This window comes from Pipistrellus kuhlii, unplaced genomic scaffold (assembly GCF_014108245.1).
Source record: "Pipistrellus kuhlii isolate mPipKuh1 unplaced genomic scaffold, mPipKuh1.p scaffold_m20_p_22, whole genome shotgun sequence".
Classification (NCBI taxonomy): Eukaryota; Metazoa; Chordata; class Mammalia; order Chiroptera; family Vespertilionidae; genus Pipistrellus; species Pipistrellus kuhlii.
The window spans coordinates 12,014,256-12,035,280 of NW_023425521.1; the positions used below are offsets into that span (position 1 = coordinate 12,014,256).

Here is a 21,025-nt window from a genome sequence, read left to right on the forward strand (position 1 = left end):
CGATCAGCTGCCTCTTGCACACCCCCCACTGGGGATGTGCCCGCAACCAAGGTACATGCCCTTAACCGGAATCGAACTTGGGACCTTTCAGTCTGCAGGCCGATGCTCTATCCACTGAGCCAAACCGGTCCCGGCTGTACTGATATTTTCTGTTGTGCTTTAAAAAAAAAAAAAAAAAAAAAAAAAATATATATATATATATATATATATATATATATATATATATATATATATATAATTAATTTTTTATAGAGAGGAAGGGAAAGGGATAGAGAGGAGAAACATTGATGAGAGAGAAACATCGACCAGCTGCCTCCTGCACAGCCCCAACTGGGGACGTGCCTACAATCAAGGTACATGCCCTTGACCGGAATCGAACCTGGGACCCTTCAGTCCGCAGGCTGACGATCTATCCACTGAGCCAAACCAGCTTTGGCTTTTTAATATATTTTTATTGAGTTTTTACAGAGAGGAAGGTAGAGGGATAGAGAGTTAGAAACATTGATGAGAGAGATACATGGATCAGCTGCCTCCTGCACAACCCCCACTGGGGATGTGCCCGCAACCAAGGTACATGCCCCTGACCAGAATCGAACCTGGGACCTTCCAGTCCGTAGGTCAACACTCTATCCACTGAGCCAAACCAGTTTCGGCTCTGTTGTGCTTTTTAAAATTTCATTTATTTTCATTCTGATCTTAAAATTTCCCTTCATCTGTTTACTTTGGGTTTTGTTTGTTCTTCTTTTTCTAATTCCTTTAGGTGTAGAGTTGGATTACTTGGGATTTTTCTTGTTTGTTTAGGTAGGTCTCTATAGCTCTGAACCGCAGAACTGCTTTTGCTGCATCCTATAAATTTTGAAAAGTTGTGTTTTCATTTTCATTTATTCAAGATAGTTCCTGATATCTTGTTTGATTTCCTTTTTGATTCAGTGGTTGTTTAGTCTCCACATATTTGTATTTTTTCATGCCATTATGATGAAAAGGATGCTTGATATGATTTCAATCTTCTTGAACTCACTGAGGCTAGTATTGTGGCCTTAATCAGGCATGTTAAATGAGTAACGTTAAAGATTTAGTTGTCCTTTATTCAGCAATTTATCTGTTAGGTAGCACCCCATCTAACAACTAGAAGGGTTCGGTCGGGGAGGGGGGATACAAAATGAAAGGTTTTTATAGGAAGAAGGATCGGGCAAGGGTAACAAAATCAAAAAAGGATTATTTTGAGGCCAGGACATATCTTTCTTTTCGGTTGGGGAGAGCCTTGCCGGTGGTTGACCAGAAAACTCCAGGCCGGTGCATTGTGATTACATTCCTGTGAGATGTTGAAACTGCACTTAAATCAGGTATTAAATCTCAGTTTGGTTACAATGGGCTTTTAGCATGAGGGATGGCATTTTGGGCCTGTGATTTTCTCTTTAGCAGGCAGTATCCCATCTAGAAAGCAGAGAGGCACTCCAAAGAGTTGTGCAAAGTGGAATGTTTTTGTAAGCAGAAAGAGGTGGGATTAAGAGAGAGGATTATTTCAGGCAGGAGGTCTTATGCAGAAGTGTCTGATCAGGAAATTCCAGGCTGATTGGTTTAAAATTCTACTCCTGGAAAAGGCTGAAACTGAATTAGGTTAGTTATTAAATTTTGGGTTTAATGATATGGCTTAGCAAAAGTGACTCCCTCTGGTCTGTTTTCTTTCTTTCTTTCTTTTTCTTTCTTTCTTTCTTTCTTTCTTTCTTTCTTTCTTTCTTTCTTTCTCTCTCTCTCTCTCTTTCTTCTTTCTTTCTTTCTTTCTTTCTCTTTCTTTCTTTCTCTCTCTCTCTCTTTCTTTCTTTCTTTCTTTCTTTCTTTCTTTCTTTCTTTCTTTCTTTCTTTCTTTCTTTCTTTCTTTCTTTCTTTCTTTCTTTCTTCACACAAATTGTGTCAGCTCACTTTCCATGGAAAATGAGAATGAAGGGAGCATCTCCCCAGTGGAGGGGCAGGGCCACCGGCTGGGAAAGGTAACTGGGGTCCCAGTTTCTCTCCCCAGCTCCTCACTGAGGAGAACTAGCGTCAGCTCATGAAAGTAGTTTGGAGGTGGGATAAGGATCAGGGCAAAAGATTTGGGAGATACCACTCTTTAAGGGACCCTCGGAGGCTGTTTGGAGAATCTGAACTTGGAGTTGTAACTCTTTGATTTCTGATGTGCCTGTAAAACGAGGGGGTGAGGGGGAGTGTGTGAGTGTGTGTGTGTGTGTGTGTGTGTGTGTAGTAACAGGTGTTTCTCTGTAGGTCTGCAGGGTAGAAATGTCACTGAAAGGGGACTGGGCCTAGAGCGAGTCTGCCTCAGGCCCGCCAGTAGTGTGTGTGTTCATGCAGGAAAGATTTCACAAGATGAGTCCTGGTGATTTCTTTTCTTTTTAAAAAAAATTAATTTATTTTTTTTAATCTAATTTTTTTATTAAATTATTATCTGTGCCGAAACTGGTTTGGCTCAGTGGTAGAGCGTCGGTCTGTGGACTGAAGGGTCCCGGGTTTGATTCCAGTCAAGGGCATGTACCTTGGTTGCAGGCACATCCCCGGTAGGGGGTGTGCAAGAGGCAGCTGGTCGATGTTTCTCTCTCATCGACGTTTCTAGCTCTCTATCTCTCTCCCTTCCTCTCTGTAAAAAAATCAATAAAATATATATTTTTTAAAATTATTATCTGTGTACAAGTGTCCAGGTGATTTTGAGAGTATGTGTATTAAAGCTGGGGACAGTGAGATATGGAAAGGCTTAGCATAGAAGAAGCAATAAGAGAGAGCCTGTGCAGTACTCGGCTTTGGCTCTCCAGAAACGTTATAGAAAAGAAGTGGGCCACGCCAGGCTGCGTGGACTCGCTGAGAAGTCAGTCACAGTGAAGGCAGTGAGCCATGGTGGTGCTGCCCTTCATTCACGGAAAAATCAGAGTAAAGGGGGCCCAGGAGACAAGCTCAGGGGTGAGCCCAGGACGAGAGCTCCCTCAGGTGCATGTCTCATAGGGACCCTTAGGAGTTCAGAAAAGAAAAGTAAAGATGCACAAATGAGAGCGAAGAAAGGCACAGACATGCTCCAGAGAGAGCCTGAGCTGGGCCTTTGTCTTGAGGATTCTTGTCTGTTTTCAAAAGGTGGGATTTTAGGGGAGGACCTCAATAGAGTATTGCATCAGCTTTATGCTGAAGTGCCAAAATGAGATTTATTCCCCTGGTTTCATCTGTCCTTGGGTGTGGTTGGCACAAATGGCACTCTGCTTGATTTCTGTTATCTTGATTTATGCTATCTATCCTGTCATTGGGGAGAAGTGTAAACCATTTACTCTTCGTGTCCTTGGTTAGGGAAGATAAGATTTTGTGATTTACTAGAGGGCTGTAAACTGCTTAGCCGTTCCACATCCTGTCTCAGTTTCCCTTTTCCCTTTGGCCTGGCTGACTAGCCTGTGCAGAGAGGGTGTGAGAAAAATGAGTGCCTGCGGGTGCCTCCTCCAGGGTTGTATTGGCACAATGGCGCCCTCTGCTGCCCCTGCTTTTCCTACAGTTCCGGGCCATGTACCGTTTGGAAGTTCTTCCAGCTGTCTCAGTTGTGGGGAGGACACCACTCAATGGTAATAAAATAGCAAACAGAGAACTGGAAAGCAGCTCTTTAGGTCCGCCCTACACCTGAAACCCAGCACTTTAGCTTGCTCCCGGAGACTTGCCGATACTGCCACCACGTGCAGCCTCTTTTAAGACCTGAACTACTACTGTCTCTTAGGTATCAGAGGGAAACTGAGGCAAGCCACTGAGAATGTGTCAGAAACTCCTCTAGCGACCCCACCTTACCTACTTCTTCCAGGTGTGACCCCAGCTCCCCATACCCTGGGGAAGGATGGGGTGTCAGAGCTGCAGAAAGAGGCTGAGGTTTGGGGTGTCAAAGCTGCATAGATAGCTCACCTCCCGGCTCCATAGGTCCTGTGGGAGGGTGAGATCAAACTGCCCTGCCTCCTGCCTTATTCTGGCAAACCAGGAGGTGGGGGGCAGTGGCTCTTCCATAATGAGTAACCCCTAATTAACCTGAAGTGCAGTGCAAGTTTAATGAGACCTGTGTGGGATGGGTAGGCTTCATGGCTGTGGAACTCAAGACGTTTCAGAGGGGCTGCACTTGGCTTAATATTCTGAAATGCCTAACAATTTTTGAACAGAGGGCCTAGCATTTTCATTTTTTAAAAAAATATATTTTTATTGATTTTTTACAGAGAGGAAGGGAGAGAGATAGAGAGCTAGAAACATCGCTGAGAGAGAAACATCGACCAGCTGCCTCCTGCACACGCCCCACTGGGGATGTGCCCACAACCAGGGTACATGCCCTTCACCGGAACCGAACCTGGGACCTTTCAGTCCACAGGCCGACGCTCCATCCACTGAGCCAAACCGGTTTCGGCCCACGTTTCTGCATTAGGCCCTGCTGCGAGGAGCTGCATCTGGCGTCTCCGTGCTTCCCAGCGTCGCCACGTTGGGATCACACTCCTGCTCTTCTGCCTCTCCCCCCGGTGCCCCAGGGCGGGCTTCTTCCGGTTCGTAGGTGGACACTCAGGCTGCCGCCTTCTGACCTGAGGAGAGGGCTCTCACCTCGGCCTTCTTCCCGTGGCCCCTGCAGTGCCCCTCAGATTCCCTCACTCGGCCAGGCCTGCTGTATTTGGATTCGCGTTTCCCCCTCAACAACAGCATGGCACAGCTGTGGCTCAGCTCTGTGGTGCGAAGTGGAAGCAGCATGCTGGCTCATTGCCTGAAGCCCCCTCGGGTGAGGAGGCACCTGCACTTCCTCACGCCCCTACCTGTCCCCCGGGTCAGACTGGGTGTTGTTCATGTGCTGTGTCAGGCCAGCCAAAGGGTGTCATGTTGGCCCTAAGGTATTAGCTCTCCTACTCTCCCCGCAGAGGATTATGTTGAGAACCCTGGAGTGGTTGTGTGTGTGTGTGTGTTTTAAATTACTGTGGTCATCAGAGTTGTCTGAGTCTGATAGAAAGGACCTCCATTATCACCAGATCCTTGGTGAATGAAGTAGAGAACAAGGAACGGGGGATAATGTTGGAGTGAGTTGGACACCGGAAGTTTGTCTTTGGGGGTGTTAGCACTTTCCCATGCCTTCTCTGACCCTCTGTCTTCCCATTTGCCTAATGGGTTTGCTGATGTCCACTTTGTCTTTTGGGGTCACTATGATGTCCAGGGCAACACTAGTTATTAATCTGTTGCCACAGGGGCCACAGTATGGGGCTCACATGTTGGGGTGGGGTTAGACTTTTTCAACTGCTGGTGGACTGCTCACTCCTGCCCACACAGGTGTGTTTGTTCCTTCAGCAGGCTGCCCATCTTCACTCATCCAGGTGGCACCAGCAGGCATCCTGGATAAGGACAGGGAGCAGACATCAAGAGTCAAGCAACATGATTCACTATACACTGTTTGCTTGTTTTTTAATGCATTTTATTGATTTTTTACAGAGAGGAGGGGAGAGGGATAGAGAGTTAGAAACATCGATGAGGAAGAAACATCTATCAGCTGCCTCCTGCACACCTCCCACTGGGGATGTGCCCACAACCAAAGTACATGCCCTTGACCAGAATCAAACCAGGGACCTTTCAGTCCACAGACTGATGCCCTATCCACTGAGCCAAACCGGTTAGGGCTATACACCCTTTTGCCTCCACTTGTACCTCATTCCTCTCCCAATCTGAGCTGAGGTTTGACTGATGCCCTGAGCTGCCATAATGGTCACCCATGGGGTTCTGGGGCAACAGGACATGGTAGGCCCAGTGTGGGCTTGGTATCTGGGCACCTATGCAGCCACCTGTCTGCTCCTTCTGGCATCCTACCGGCCCCTAGTTTCTGCCCTAGTAGTTATGCCAGTTTCTTCATGCTGCCCAACATCACTGCCATCACGATTATGATGAATTCACGGGGCAGCCATGTCATTTTCTCCCTCAAGGGCAAGGCTCTAGAGTCCAAGTTGCAGAGCCCTTCACTGGGGACCCCAGATCTCCCCCGCCTGCCTGAACATTGGGTAAGGAGAGCAGTCGTGGGTGTCTGTGAAAACTGGTGGTCATCCAGAGTGGAGTTGGAGCATCTTCACTGCAAGGAATGTGTATGAGAGGGATCCCAGGGCTTGTCTCCCCCTCCCCCCTTTCAGGTGGCTGGGCCTGCTGATTTGAGTGCAGGTGGGAAGAAGAATTGAATTCCTGGAAAGTGAGTGGGCCCTCCCCAGCCATACAACGCAAACGACAAGTGTGAAGAGGGCAGTGGAGATGCCGGTAGTGCGTGAATGCCTACTGCTCCCAGAATGGTACTTTCCACTTCTTGAGGCTCCAGGCCCCTGGACAAGCATTGACATTCTTGGGCCTCCTCAGGAAAGCTCGGATCTCTGGGGGGAAATTCCAGTATAAACCCGCTGAGGCAGACAAGCATCTGTACAGATTAATAGGCCAGTCTGGACGATGCCCGGGTTAGGAATAGCAGCTGCAGGCTAGGACTGCCATCTGTTCTCTGGCGTCAGGGCTCTGGTGCTTCAGCACCGCGGGCTGGACAGCGCCTCCAGGGCCGGCGGGAGGCTCCTGCCAGAACATCTCTGGGTGGGCGAGGGGTGTCTGACCGCCAAAGAAGGCAAGGCTGTTAGACGTGGAGATGATTTTTTTGGCCCCTAGAGGGCGAGCACAGGTGGTGAGAGAATTCTTAACAGGTTGGAATCCTTGTGGGGCGAGAGGAGTGCAGGGCTACCTCTATGTGTAACTCCCCCTCTCCTAATTCTGGCCGCTCAAGACTGGTTGGGACTTATCTGTGACCAGTCCACACCCCAAGACCTCTTTTTAAAATATATATATATTTTTTATTGATTTTTTACAGAGAGGAAGAGAGAGGGACAGAGAGTTAGAAACATCAACGAGAGAGAATCATCAATCAGCTGCATCTTGCACACCCCCTACTGGGAATGTGCCCGCAACCAATGTACACGCCCTTGACCGGAATCAAACCTGGGACCTTTCAGTCCGCAGACCGATGCTCTATCCACTGAGCCAAACTGGTTTCAGCCAAAAACCTCTTTTTTTATATTTATTTTTTTTAAAATATAGTTTATTGATTTCAGAAAGAAAGGGAGAGGGGAGAGAGATGGAAACCTCAATGATGAGAGAAAATCATTGATTGGCTGCCTCCTGCATATCCCCTACTGGGAATGGAGCCTGAAACCTAGGCATGTGCCCTTAACAAAACTGAACCCCGGGACCCTTCAGCCTGCAGGCTGACACTCTAGCTACTGTGCCAAACCAGCCAGGGCCACAACACTCTCTCTCTCTCTCTTTCTCTCTCTCTGAATATATTATATACTGTATTTTCCGGTGTATAAGACGACCCCCTAATTTTACAGTTAAAACATAGGTTTAGGCCTATATTCGCTGTATAAGACTACCCCCCACTTCAAAGAAAAGACTTACTTTGCCGTCAAGATCTGCAGGTAATTTTTGTGCAATTTTGGTCTTTTGCACCCGATTTTCGGTTGACTCCTCCCTTCCCCCCCCCCAAAAAAAGTCGTCTTATTCGCCGGAAAATACTTCGCATGGGTCCCTTTGAAGCTTCTAGGAGGATCTGGTTGGGAAGTCCTGATTCCTTTGATCTCTGTTTGTCCTAAGGAGAGCCATGTGGATTTGCAAGTGGGAGAGAGTGGGAGGCAGGGTGAGTGTGTTCATGAAACAGCAGGGACCTGTACTGTTTGTACTTTCCCAGTTCTTCTGGGACTGTGGGTACTTATTCTCTAACCCTTTTATTGCTTGGAAGTTCTCTTTGAAGTCTAACTGTAGGACAGACTGTCATTGTCTAGAGCTGGGGAATGAATACCATGTCATAACTATAAAATAACATGCGGAGAGTTGGAAATCAATCATTGGGACCACTCCACCAGAACCGCAGGCCTCCTTTTTTTGACTCCCACCAGCAACCTCATTCACCTGAACACCTGAACACCAGGGGGAAACAGAGGGGGCAGATGAGAACATGACAGTAGTTCACCTAAAATCTCCATACTGGGGGGCAGGAATAGAGGTGTTAGAACTGCAGAGAGAAGCTGAGATTTAGCAAGGCCGCACAAAGAGTCTGACCTTAACCCCTGGACTCTGATAAGGGCACGGAGTAGCCCATGTGGGCTGATTAGATGGATCCGCCTGCCCCATCATGGCATTGAGGGAATGTGCAGGGCAGTGGCTCATGCCCTGGTTAGTAACTCAAAAGCTCCAGATTAAACTTTCCTAAGACTAATGTAGGTGGCCTCCACCCTCTGGGCTGACAGGGAGCGTGGGGCGATAGTCACTTGGGGAACTGCCCCTGGACAGCCAATTGCTTTTGGAGTCCTAGCCTAACTTTCGTCCAGACACTCTTGCCCATCGGTCGTCTGCTTCCTCGCCGCGCTTCCGGCTCTTTCCCCGTCACTCGGCGATGTGCGAGGTGCGGCGGGCCCAGGTCCGGACTTACTCTGGCCTGCGCGGTGAGACAGTCTTGTCTTCCCCGCAAGATCCGGCGCGAGCGCTGCTGCACCAGGGCCGAAGCTCTACCTGGAGCGCCCTCTGGCGGTGATGGGCGTCAGGCCTGGGCATCCCCGAGCGACTCTTAGGAGTTAGCCCCAGGATTGGCTTGCCTGAGACGCGCTGGACAGCGCCTGCCAGGGCCCGTATCTCTGAAAACCAGGATTATTACCTCGCCTTTCCATGCCGGCACTGCTCAGGCTGACGCTAAGGAGGCGCGAGACAGTTGCTAGGATGGGCATGGTGGAGATCCAGGGGAGCCAGGGTGCCACCATGGGCGTCCGCATCGGTGTGGACATTGCTGGGCCTGGAGTCATACCTGTCATTCTTCTCTGAACTGGCCACTGCCCGGAGGAGTTGGACGGGTCTTCCGTGGCTTCTTGATGTTTCTCAATTTCTTTGGCATCACAGCTGAGCCACCTCCTATTCTGGACATTGGAGCAGGAGGGGTGAGGCTATTCTGGGTCTCCCAGCGTAGAGGGAGGGCTGTTTTTTATTATGTAAAATGTGCATGGGAGCAATCCCAGGAATTTTTTGTTTTTGCTGGAGTCACTATTCCTGGACCCAAAGTTAGGGGAGTCAGTGTGGTATGGATGTGGGTGGGGTTGAACCCCTGAGAATTGTGTAAACTTTTCACAAGAAAAGTCTGGAGAGGGCAGTGGTGATGTCCATAATGGGCAAATTTCTACCGGTGCCAGACAGGGCACGGGATTTAAGTGTGGTCTCACAAGTCCCTCACCTTCTATCTGGCCTTCCCAGGCAAACACAGATCTTCTGGGATACCTCTGATTGAAACCAGTGGTAGTCACAATTGTTGAGGAATACAAAGAACACTGCAGATTATTGGGTCATTGTGGATGCATCTTGGATTTTGCCTGGGCACCTAGTTGGAGGCTGGAGGTAGGGACAGTAGCACACGGAGGCGGCCAGAGAGGACTTGACGGTTCAGCACTGAGGACTGGACAGCGTCCTCCCGACAGTCTGGCACAGCCAAAGGAAGGATGGATAGTCACTCATGCCCAGGGCCAGCACAGCTCAGAGGCTGACAGCAGAAACCTGGGACTTGGGGCCTGGGGCCTGAGCTCATGTGGTCTGGACTGGAGCTCCAGGAGAGTTACAGAAATGTGTTAGATATCCTGGAAATAACTCTTTGTAGTGCTTCAGATGATAAACCTTTTTATACATGGTCTCCGCTTTGCCTCACAACAGATAGGGAATATAGGTCTGGATATCTAATAGATGAGGGAGCTCAGAGAGGATAATCAATCTTTCCAGGTCACACAGCCAGGGAGGGGTTTGAGCTAAGACTAGAATGGCTGCCTTGGTTGTAGCAGATGCATTAACACAGATTTTAAAAGTCATGGGGGACCTTGTATTGGGATCCTGAGGGTTGATGAGCCAACAAAATGGGGGAGCACTTAGGGTGAGGGCACCACTCACATGGGGCAATGCTCAGGGCTTTGAGGAGGAGGGAGACTCCCAATAAAGTGTGAATTTGTCTATTCCTAAAGCCTGAGGTGGCATTCAAGGCTCATCAGAGCTCACCTATCTGGACTCAGTAGGACAGGATTCCCACCTTTGGGCCAGAAGTCACCCTTCTCTTACCTGGCTAATCTATCCCACTATGGGCTGAGGTGAGGTGAGTGAGAAGCCAAGGGTGCAAAATGTAAGGAGGCACTCCCTCTCAGGGCCATGCAAGTGCAGGCTAGTGTCAGCATGACTCTAAAACTGAGTCTCTTCCTTCCAACCTCCCCCTGCGTCCTTCACTCTAAGCCCTAAGCTCCCAGAGGCCAGAGACAACCTTTGATAATCTCTGGGTGTCCCAGCCCAGCATGTGGCCATAGCAGGACTCACAATTAGATTCAGTAAACATTTGTCACTGACCAAGCCTCATCTTTCTTTCCTCGAAGAAAAATGGCCTAGGATGGGAAGAGCATTTGTGTGTGTCACGTGATCTAACAGAGGTTTGACCAATGGCTGGACTTTTCATTTACTGAAGATAAGCAAATGGCAAAATAGGGGAGAACCCAAAGCCTGTGTAAGATTCAGAATGTCCGCCAAACTGGTTTGGTTCAGTGGATAGAGCGTCGGCCTGCAGACTGAGGGGGTCCCAGGTCCGATTCTGGTCAAGGTCAAGGGCATGTACCTTGGTTGCGGGCACATCCCCAGTAGGGGGTGTGCAGGAGGCAACTGGTTGATGTCTCTAACTCTCTCTCCCTCTCCCTTACTCTGTAAAAAATCAAAATATATTTAAAAATAAAAAAAGATTCAGAAAGTCCACATCAGAAAAGGAAATGTGGGGCGACAGAACTGGAGAGTGCCGATGACTTGTTCCAAGCCATGCTGCCGCTTATGGACAGACAGACAGGGCTACTGACAAGTTCTTCCAGGATGTGATCCCATCAAGGAAAACCTCTGAGGCAGTTCCTGGATGCACATCGAGTGTATCGGCTCTCTACTGATTGGGCCTGGAACAGTAAACAGGATCAATCTATTGCTTTTGTCTGCCAGTAAATGCTGCGCGCCGATTGGTCCTGGTTCGGGAGGCGGAAGAAACAGCGAGCACGTGGCACCCGCCGCCGGAGCCGCGCGCGGCGGGCGCGGGAGACCATGGCGTCGCTCAGTGGTGGCACCGTCGTCTGTGTGATCTGCCTGGAGAAGCCCAAATACCGCTGCCCCGCCTGCCGCGTGCCCTAGTAAGTGCCGGACATCGTGGGGGAGGGAGTCGCGAGTGTCGGGCCGGGCGGGGGTGCGGCGGGGGTAGTGTGGGGGGCCGGGCGGGGACGCGGGAGGGTGCGCCAGGCTTGAGCTGAAATGCCCTCTCGGTTCTATTCCAGCTGCTCCGTGAACTGCTTCCGGAAGCACCGAGGTAAGGCCCCCGCGTCCGCACCTCGGCCCGGGCCTCCCTCGTGTGAGGCGGCTCCCACGTCCCGCCCGGGTCTCGGGGTTGTTCTCCCCTCAGGCCCCCGCCCCTCCGGGTCTTGTCGCGCCGGATCCTGTCGGCTCTCTTGGGGACACCTCTGCCTGTGAATGCTTCTCTGGATTTTGAACAGTCCAAACCTTCTGCTCTGTCTTTTCTTCTACGTGCTATCCATTTTTGGTGTGTCTTTAAAAAAGAGCTGATCGTTTTTTTGCCGGAAAAAGTCAACCCAGCTATTTCATCTTTGTATTCCTCATCATCATTTGGGCCAAGTTGTGCTGGCTGACGTTAACGAGAACATCCTTCTAAATAATGTCTTGTTAGAAACAGTGAGGTAGATCTCCTTACAGTAAGGAGCTGTGTGTCCTTGGTTGTTAATGTTGTCAAGTGTACATTTTAACTTTCTCCAGCGCCTCTTCTCAGCCCTGGGGGACCCTTTCCCACGGCTTCATGATTGGTTGATTCATGGTAAAGTTCCTCGTTTAGTTTCTGTTTACTTATTTATCTTTATCGTTGGTAGTATTATAGATGCCTCCCCTCCCTTTTCCCCCATTAGTTGTTTCATCCTCTCCAATCTCTGCTTTACAGCAGTATGCTTCATGCCTTTCTCTCCAACCCCGGCCCCCACCTCCCGCCTTTTTTCTAAGATCTCTGGAGTATCTCAAAAGAAACCTACTCCTGGCCGGCGTGGTTCAGGGGTTGAGTGTGGACCTATGAACCAGGAGGTCACGGTTGGGTTGGATTCCGTGGCTCAGTTCCTGGTCGGGAAAAATGCTGGGGTTGCCGAAACCGGCCCCAGGTTCGATTCCGGTCAAGGGCATGTACCTTGGTTGCGGGCACATCCCCAGTGGGAGGTGGTGCAGGAGGCAGCTGATAGATGATTCTCATCGCTGTTTCTAGCTCTCTATCCCTCTCTCTCTTCCTCTCTGTAAAAAAAAAAAAAAAAAAAAAAAAAAAAAAAAAAAAAAAAAAAAAAAAAAAAGCCAGGGTTGCTGGATCCCCAGTAGGAGGCATTCAGGAGGCAACTGATCAATGATAATCTCTCATCATTGATGTTTCTCTCTCTCTCTCTCTCTCTCTGAAATCAATAAAAATATATTTTAAAAAATAAATCTTCAGCCGAAACCGGTTTGGCTCAGTGGATAGAGTGTCGGCCTGAGGACTGAAAGGTCCCAGGTTCGATTTTGGTCAAGGTTGGTTGCGGGCATTTTTTCCCAAAGGGAGTGTGAAAGAGGCAATTGATCGATGATTCTCTCTCATCGATGTTTCTAACTCTCTATCCCTCTCCCTTCCTCTCTGTAAAAAATCAATAAAATATATTTAAAAATAAATAAATAAATAAATCTTCAACTAAAGATAGGAAAGAAGATAACTATTTTGCTGGAAAGGGTTGGGTGCACTTCCCTCTTACCTTGCAATCCGGTGAGGCCCCTCTGAGAACGCTGTCAGACCTCTTACCTGTGTGGCCGCCTGCTGCCAGGGTGAGTTCTGAAATGTGAATTGGAGCACTTCACTCCCTTGTTAAAAAGGCCATTCTCTCTAGTACATCAGTGGTTCTTACCTGGGTGTTGTTCTCCTTAGGGAGATACTTCTTCACAAAGTTTTTGTTGTTACAGTATCTGAGGAGGAGTCGGTGGTACTTCAGGTAGTTGGTATTGATTCCAGTAGACACCTTGTGGTGTGTGAGACTTACAGCATTGAAGACCTTTCCACCCTAAACACAGTAGCACTCTTGCTGAGAAACACCTGTAACGGCCTGGCCCGGGTGTGGCATACTTCTGCTCCTGCTTTCTCCTCTTGTGTTCCAGCCACCAGTCTGCTGGCATTGGCTCATCACCATCTCCTTGCACCTGACCCTATCTTAAGGGTTGGGGCTAGCCACACATCTTTCTTCTGCCAGAAATGGTCTTTGACCCGGCAATGCCTCCTCCTGCAAGACTCCTCTTGGTCTTTTGCATCTTATCCATCTCTTTAGCTGTCATCCCTACCACTAAACCCCTCTGGGCTGGACCTGTGTATGCCCAATGGCACGAGCACATGCAAGTTTGATATCTGAGACCCCTGAGAAAATAGTTCAATGCTCATTGAAGTCAGTGTGCCGCTTACATGTAATGAAAGCACTGTGAATCTAGGCAAGGCAAGGAGGGATCCGGACAGGTCCTCGGGGTCCATAAGTTGTTCTGCCAGGTTCAGAGTTGCTTGTTTTTGCTATGCTTTCCCTTGATCTGATCTCTCATTTCCTCTGCATCCATCTCTACCCCCACCCACATTCCTTACTCCATTCATATGCTTCCCGCCTCGATGCTGGCTTGGTGGGGAGGTATAGCCTTGTCACTAAAATGGAGGGGATGTGCTCCTGATGTTTGTGTGTCTTTCAGAGCAGTGCAATACCGAAACTCGTCTTGTTGAGGAAAAAATACCAGCTTTTACTGCAAAAGTTATAAAGCCTGAGGAAAACAAAGGTGGGTGTGTTGACTTCAAACAAACAAACCTAGGAAGGGGTTTCAAATAGAGTAAGTTGAAAGGAAAGAGGGGACGGGCTGGGGCAGGGAGTCAAGGACCATGTCTTCATTAGGGGTAGCGCTTCCTTAGCCCAGAGCATCAGGAGTGGGGGCACTGTCCTTGCTGGTTATAGAGTAGCCTAAAGGCATTGTTCAGGATAAGAATAACAGGGGCAACAGGAAGGAGGGGAAGGAGCATGGGTGTGATTTTGGGGTGAAGTAGTCTTCTATAGTCATGGCTACAGTCTCCCTTCATGGGCCTGGCTGCACCTGTCAGTTCACCTGAGCTGGTCTCGGTGAGAGGCTGCCCTGGCCTCAGACACCTGCTGCTGCTGGAGGCTTCTCACAGGGAACAGTGGCAGAGAGCTGCCACCCCATCCTGCCAGCCAACTGGCTACCGGGGGCCATGCAAGCAGCCCCCTCTGGTGCCATCCAAGGCATGTGGAACGTGCACAGCAAGAAGGAGGTGGCTCGTTCCTGCCCTAGAGAAACTTCCTTACTGGGCGCAGGCAGTTTCTACCCATGAGGAGATTCATGTTAGCAGGTTTTTGTGGAGCACACCTACTTTGTTGGTCCATCTTAGAGCTGGAGCCATGGTGAGGAGAGAAGGAGTGATAATCGGCCTCCAGGTATAACGACCACAGGGAAAGAAAGTAAATGTGTGGACTCTAAGATGCATTTGTTTTAAGTCACCAATGTTTCTTTCATTTCCTTTCCTGTCCTAAGAGAGTGTTGGTAGTCACAGACTCCAGAGAAGAGGTTTTGTTTATACAAGTGGGTTACTGTCACATGTGTGTGCCTATACATTTTAAAAATCTACTGGAGTAGTTGTTAAAATCTGGCACCTGGAATTTCTTTAGAGACGTAAGTAGTTGATTGTGTTATATGTTCCTTAGATGATGATGAGTCTGTAGCTGATTTTCTCAATAGTGACGAGGAACAGGACAGAGTTTCTTTGCAGAATTTAAAGAATTTAGGTAAGTCTGTACCGTGCTTATTTTTTGTCAGCCATTGAGATACATTTAATCTGTTGTATAGAATGTGGTTTTATTTATGATTTTAGAGAAAGAGAGGGAGAGAGAAAAAAAAGAAACATCAATCTGTTTTTCCACTTATTTATACATTCATTGGTTCCTTCTTGTACCCACAATCTTGGTGTATGTGAACGAAGCTCTAACAGCCTGGATGTGATTTTTAATGTTATTAAATACTTTAGCATGGCATGCATAGCCCTTCATCCAGCCACACGGTTCTATTAACGACACAGGATTTCCACACCTCCCAGCTTGTCTGGAAGAGCATTTTCTTGGCCTGGGTTTCAGTGGCTTTGTGAGTTATCAGAATTCTGTTCCTCCTTCAAGGCTTTGTTCAAGTGTCGTGTCCTAAGTGTTCTTGAGCTTTGACTGTCAATTAGAAGATACTTTTTCATCTTTCCCTGGTGCCTTGTAATATACTGCTCACCAGATTTTATGGTAATTTGTTTCACATCAGTCTGTAGGGGAGAAACCTACATTTATTTCTATGTTCCTAGTGCTCCATTTACAGTCTAGCCATTAATATATTCTGGGTAATCCAGGACTTGTTTTTTAAAATGTATCTTACTGTTTTGTTTTTCGTTAATTCTCACCCGAGGATATTTTTTCCATTGATTTTTAGAGAGAATGGAAGGGAGGGTGAGATACAGGGAGAGAAACATCAATGTGAGAGACATGATTGGTTGCCACCTGCACTCGACCTGATCAGGGTGGGGGATCGTGCCTGCAATTAAGGTGCCTTAACCCGGGACCTTAACCAGAACAGAACCTGAACCCTTCAGTCCCCCGGCTGACGCTCTATCCATTGAGCCAAACTGGCTAAGGCTATCTTTATTATTGAAAGATGTTCCCTTTTTTGGACTTGATTTTTAGAGGATGTGGGTTTTAATAATACCCAGTATTTTGTGGGATTGCTCATTCAGTCCCAGATAGTTCTGTTACCTATATAATTCATGGGCTAGGGTAGTTCCTACAGGTGGGCATTATTTTCATTACCATTTCAGAGTCCGCCTGACAGGTGGTGCTTTGCAGTGGTTAGAATTAGCTGGGGATGGTTGTGAACAGTTCTGTCATCTGTAAAGTACCGTACAGATGTTACAGTCATTTCACTACCGACCGTGCTTCAGGCTGGATCAAGCACTTAAGCATCATTCAGTGCAAGCAGGTCTAACTTTGCAGCTGGAGGGCCTCAAGTTTGACGTGCTTGATTCAGTGCATAACTGTCCTTGCCAATAAGCTAATGCCGTTCTCTGTATTTGTAGTTGTGAAGTATTTAACGTGGAAATCTTATACGCTGATTTCACCTTGTTTATGTAAAGCACTGGGGTTAATTTGTGGGTTTAAAGACTCAGGGGATACAATACTTATTACATTTAAAGCATTTAGCTTGCAGGCAGCTCCACCTGTTCCAGCTTCAACTCAGATTGCCTTTCTTCCCTTAATTTTTAAGGGGAGTCTGCAGCATTAAGAAGCTTACTGCTCAACCCACACCTTAGACAGCTGATGGTCACCCTCGATCAGGGGGACGACAAGGCCAAGCTCATGAGAGCCTGCATGCAGGAGCCCTTGTTTGTGGAGTTTGCCGACTGCTGTTTAAGCATCGTGGAGCCATCCCAGAATAAGGATCCTTAAAGTGGATCACGATGCTGCTTGCTCCTTCTCCCAGGAGGCAGGCAGTGTTTCCAGGACGAAGACCGGCGGATGTAGGGTAGGTCACGCCAGCACCAGTCTTCACCTCCGTTGCCGTGGGCTTAGATGTCAGACGGACGGCACTCAAGTGGCACACATTCAAATGGTTGTTTTCAAGTTATTTATTTTTGGTACAGTTGTAGATTTTGTGAGATAATTTATCAAGTTTCACACCTTTGAGTGAAAACTTGCTCAGTGTTACTAAATAAAATCACAGTGTGGTTCTGTGGTACACTGCATTGTTCATCATCCTTGATTCATAATTTAATTGCTTGAAATTAAATAAATCAGCAACATATTAAATAGTAAAGTTTTGTTCCTTTTAAAGGAATTAAACGCAGAATTTCCCCAGCCAAGATTTTAGAGCTGATCTCAAGCTGCCTGTTCTGTTTGTGGGGGGTCAGAGGGGGGGGGTACCCCACCGTAGCAACAGACAGCTCTCAATCTTGTTTGATTGCAGTTAGCTCTGAGAATGTAGTTAAAATGTGGCCCTGCTGTTTCTTAATCTTGGTTTGGGAACTACTAACCCTGACACCTGTCAGAGCTTGAGATGGAGGCTAGAGCCCCAGGACCCCTGGGGATTGGCCGCGCAGCCCTGGCCCGCAGGCAGGCAGGAGCCCTCACTCGCACAGGCCTGGGAGGCACTGGGAGTAGTTTGGCAGCTGTGTGTTGATTAAATGTCTTTGGCAAGGCAGCTGGCAGGAAAAGGCGCTGTAGAAACAAAGGCACCAGGGTTGCCCGGCCAGGTAAGGATAGAAGGTGAGAAGAGATCACACATCGCCCAGTCTATGTCTTTCCAGCAGAATCTGATTAAAGCCAGTAACACTGTCGGACGAAGGTTCAGGGCAGATGTCAGCATAGCGCAGCGGAGACTTTCTGCAGTGAAACTTGATCGAGCCCTAGGGAGAGAGAGAAGTGGCTTAATTCCGGCTCCCAGGAGAGCCAGGGCCTAAGGAACCTCACAGAGCAAATGCCAGGGTGTGGGGGAGTGTGTGCTGCATAAGAGTCACGGCAGCAGCAGGACTGAACTAACCAACATGTTTTTCAGTTGGTTAAGTGGCAAAGTCCAGAGCGGTATTAGGATATGAAAGTTCACATCCCTGCAGTGAGAAAGATGAGGACAGTAAAGCGCTCCCCTCCTAGAAGTATCACCTGTCTCAGCCCTAATGCAGCTTAACGCCAGAAGGTCGAACAGTTGGATTTCGGTTTACACTGTGTGGTCCTGGGAGCTTTTACCCAGGTTCTGGCCTACAGTAATTCCTCTGGCAAAAAATTTAGTTTCCTTCCTTCTGCCTTGTCGATATTATGTAATCCTTGAGTTTTATATGCTGGCCTGACTTTTTTCCCTGGCTGCCCATAATATAAAAACACAGGGCACGCGGACCAATGACTCACCTGCTTGTCATTTCCTTAGGTGAAAAACGAGAAAAACCAAGTAACATAATAAGTTGGGGAAAACCTGGTGACAAATCCAGTGTCACTGGAGGGAGTAAGCTGTCAGCACAACCCAAGTTTTTTCCAAGTGTGGGACTAAATAAAAGGTGGCCCTAGAAAAGTGGTCGCCAACCTTTTGGGCCTCACAGACCACCCGCAGCAGACCGCTGCTCCAAAGGTTTCCTTAAACCAGCAGTGGCCAACCTTTCGGACCTCACGGACCACCAGTTGGCGACCGCTGCTCCAGAACACTTAGAGGCGGTTTCTAAGGCGATGAAAAGGCCCTGGAAAAGTCCGAGTTGTAACTGCAGCAGTTGGGAAGCTTAGGCTCTGGTTTTCCCAGTAGGGTTAGGACAGCTCTTGTCCCAGCCCCAGTCCTGCTCCCGCTGTGGATTCCTGGGCCTTCTACAGTGAGACGTGAGGACCCAGAGCTGCCACCCATGCCATCACAGCTTACCTGAGGCAGTGCCCGGATGGACGTGACACCGTCTTGCTCTTGTGCTGTCTGGACAGTGTAGCTACGGGGGCTGCTGGTGGGGAGCTGGAGGCAGGCCCAGACCACCAGTTTCCTCTGAAAGCCATGCACACCCTCGGCTGCATTGGCCAGGACCAGTCCCAGGGGCCAGAGGCGGATTATGGCCCCCGGGAGCCAGCTCTGTGCCTGGGGCAGCGGGAAGGAGCTTGGGGAACGGGGAGCTTGAAACAAGTGTTTTTCTTCTACACCATCCAGTTCTTTAGAAGCAAGGAAGGCCATTCTGATCTTAAAAAGAGAACACCACTTTATAGCTTTTATCAGCTCTTAATGGAAACCAAAACCCTCTTTAATAAGTCAGCTTAACCAGGTGAACTGAAGGGCACCTGGCTGTGATCGCTGGATGCCTTCAACCAGACTGGGTCTGAACTTTATACCCAAGGCAGGTGGGCCTACGCCTTACATAGGCTACTTTAAAAAATTCCTTGGTGAGATCTAATTGATATAAAATCCACTCCGTTTAAGAGTCTGTCACTCCATGGTGTTTAGCACTTTCCCAGTTGCTTATGCCACTTTTACCGTCACAGCCACCCTGCAGTGCAGGTGGGGCCCACTTTGTGCATGAAGAACACGAGACCACCTTCTTTGCGGTGGCAGGGCCAGCGTTCCAACCCGGGTCTGTCTGGTACCCAGATATCCACAGGCAACCCTGGTACTCACTCTCCACTTCTGCCACGCGCGCTTGATGACCGTGGCAGCTACGTGCAGCCTCCGGACGTGCTTCCGCGTTAACCAGGAGCGAATGGCTAGAGGGTTGCCCAGAAACAGGAAAGAGTACAGTGTTCATTACAGTTCTTGTGACCTGGCTGTGCAGCGACACCAGAGCTGCCCTAAAAGTCTGAAAGAGGTGTTTTTTCAGTTCGTGGCTATTTGCACTCTTCCTAAGGTAAGGTACTAAAGTCAATACATGAATCAAAATTGGCCCTCACACGCCCACTGACTTGGAGGTGCCTATACCTTGAAGGGGCAGTTAGGAGAGGGCCAACTCCCACCCTAGGCTCAGCTGGCATAATGCCCAGGGAACTGCCTGTTTTTTTTTTTTTGTTTTTTTGTTTTAAATATATTTTATTGATTTTTTACAGAGAGGGATAGAGTTAGAAACACTGATGAGAGAGATTCATCGATCAGCTGCCTCCTGCACATGCCCCACTGGGGATATGCCCGCAACCAAGATACATGCCCCGACCGGAATCGAACCCGGGACCTTTCAGTCCGCAGGACGATGCTCTATCCACTGAGCCAAACCGGTTCCGGCTGCCTGCATCTTTTAGAATTAGTTCTGTTTTTTGGAAACCCAAATTTGCTTGCTTTGTGAATCCATGAATGATATCACCAGACACCCACATGCTGGTAAAGGTAATAACTGCCAAATGGTAGACTGATCATGATACTTTTTTCTTGAAATTTCAGCATTTTTTTCCATTTGGTATAATCATATTCAGAAAAAGGACTATTCCAAAAAATATGAATACATTTGGATTGTGGAATTCTAAAAAATGAAAATGTTTAAAGACACATAAAAGTTAGCTGTTACCTCACCAAACCACATGGTTCTATAGTACTTTCTTATGCATTGTTTTCATGCTAATATGCACAGAAATGCACCTTACCCCTATGTAGTTTGGCACCCAGGTTAGAACATCATATTGGAAGTGGTTTTCCATTAAATTTAAAGTTAAAGTATTCAAAAAGACTTCTTAGCTACTTCATAAGGATGGTCCATAACATAGCCATGATTCCACCACTGGCAAATTTTTGGGTGGTTTCTAGTATTTTTATTTTTAAAAATGAGACTGCTGTTAACAATGTTCATACATTTCTTTCTTCGATGAATCAAATCTTATCAGGTTTTTACCTTGTTAAACTCATTAGAAGCCCTGGAGATCAGCAGAGCTGTCATAAAGGGAAAGAAAGATGAGTAAAGAGCTCTCTAGGTCTGGCAAAGGGAATTGAAGAGATTTTTAGCCTCCACTGCCTACATAGCACCCGTATTTGTGGTGTGACCTGGTTCTCACTGAACTGGAAAGACGCTCTGGGTAAGAACGGGAGTGTGAACCCCAGCGCACCACGGGACGTGCCACCAACGCCTTGAGGCTGGGACACGGTCAGCTTTGGTGTCTGGGGACTCAAGGGACAGCATTCAAAGGAACGTAGGGTCTGCGGTCACTGATCAGAGCTGCACTCAAGGCATCTGTGGGCCTGGAACGAGGCTACGTGCCCAGGGCCCCAGTCCTACCTGCCTGGATGAGCACAGCAGCCCGCCTCTGCCTCTCCTGCTTGCGATGCCGGTGTCGCCTCCAGCCAGCCTGGATGCAGCGGGCACACTGCTCCAGCACCTGGGCACGCCTGCGTTCCAGGAGCTCCAGCTGGGAGAAGGGGCATCCACTGAGGT

The 21,025-nt window shown here is 48.4% G+C and overlaps 2 protein-coding genes across 9 annotated transcripts in view; one reads left to right on the forward strand and one right to left on the reverse strand.

Annotated features, from left to right (window-relative positions):
• ZNHIT3 (zinc finger HIT-type containing 3) lies at nucleotides 1-16,899 on the forward strand. The gene is made up of 6 exons (XM_036450749.2): nucleotides 1-51; nucleotides 11,035-11,219; nucleotides 11,361-11,392; nucleotides 13,822-13,905; nucleotides 14,841-14,921; nucleotides 16,429-16,899. The coding sequence occupies exons 2-6, from the start codon at nucleotides 11,038-11,040 to the stop codon at nucleotides 16,608-16,610; spliced, it is 561 nt and encodes a 186-aa protein (XP_036306642.1). The 5' UTR covers nucleotides 1-51; nucleotides 11,035-11,037; the 3' UTR covers nucleotides 16,611-16,899.
• MYO19 (myosin XIX) overlaps nucleotides 16,783-21,025 on the reverse strand; it is a 27,122-nt gene continuing 22,879 nt past the window's right edge. For 5 of the 8 annotated variants that reach the window (XM_036450740.2, XM_036450737.2, XM_036450739.2 and 2 more), the window contains 4 exons: nucleotides 20,870-20,999; nucleotides 19,294-19,379; nucleotides 18,559-18,861; nucleotides 16,783-17,566 (listed from right to left, as the gene is read on the reverse strand). In XM_036450740.2, coding sequence (XP_036306633.1) covers nucleotides 17,438-17,566; nucleotides 18,559-18,861; nucleotides 19,294-19,379; nucleotides 20,870-20,999 — 648 coding nt within the window. In that variant the 3' untranslated portion in view covers nucleotides 16,783-17,437. Of the gene's footprint in view, nucleotides 17,567-18,558; nucleotides 18,862-19,293; nucleotides 19,380-20,869; nucleotides 21,000-21,025 lie in introns of those variants that run through there. The other 3 variants (XR_004990255.2, XM_036450744.2, XM_036450743.2) reach the window with 3 other exon arrangements.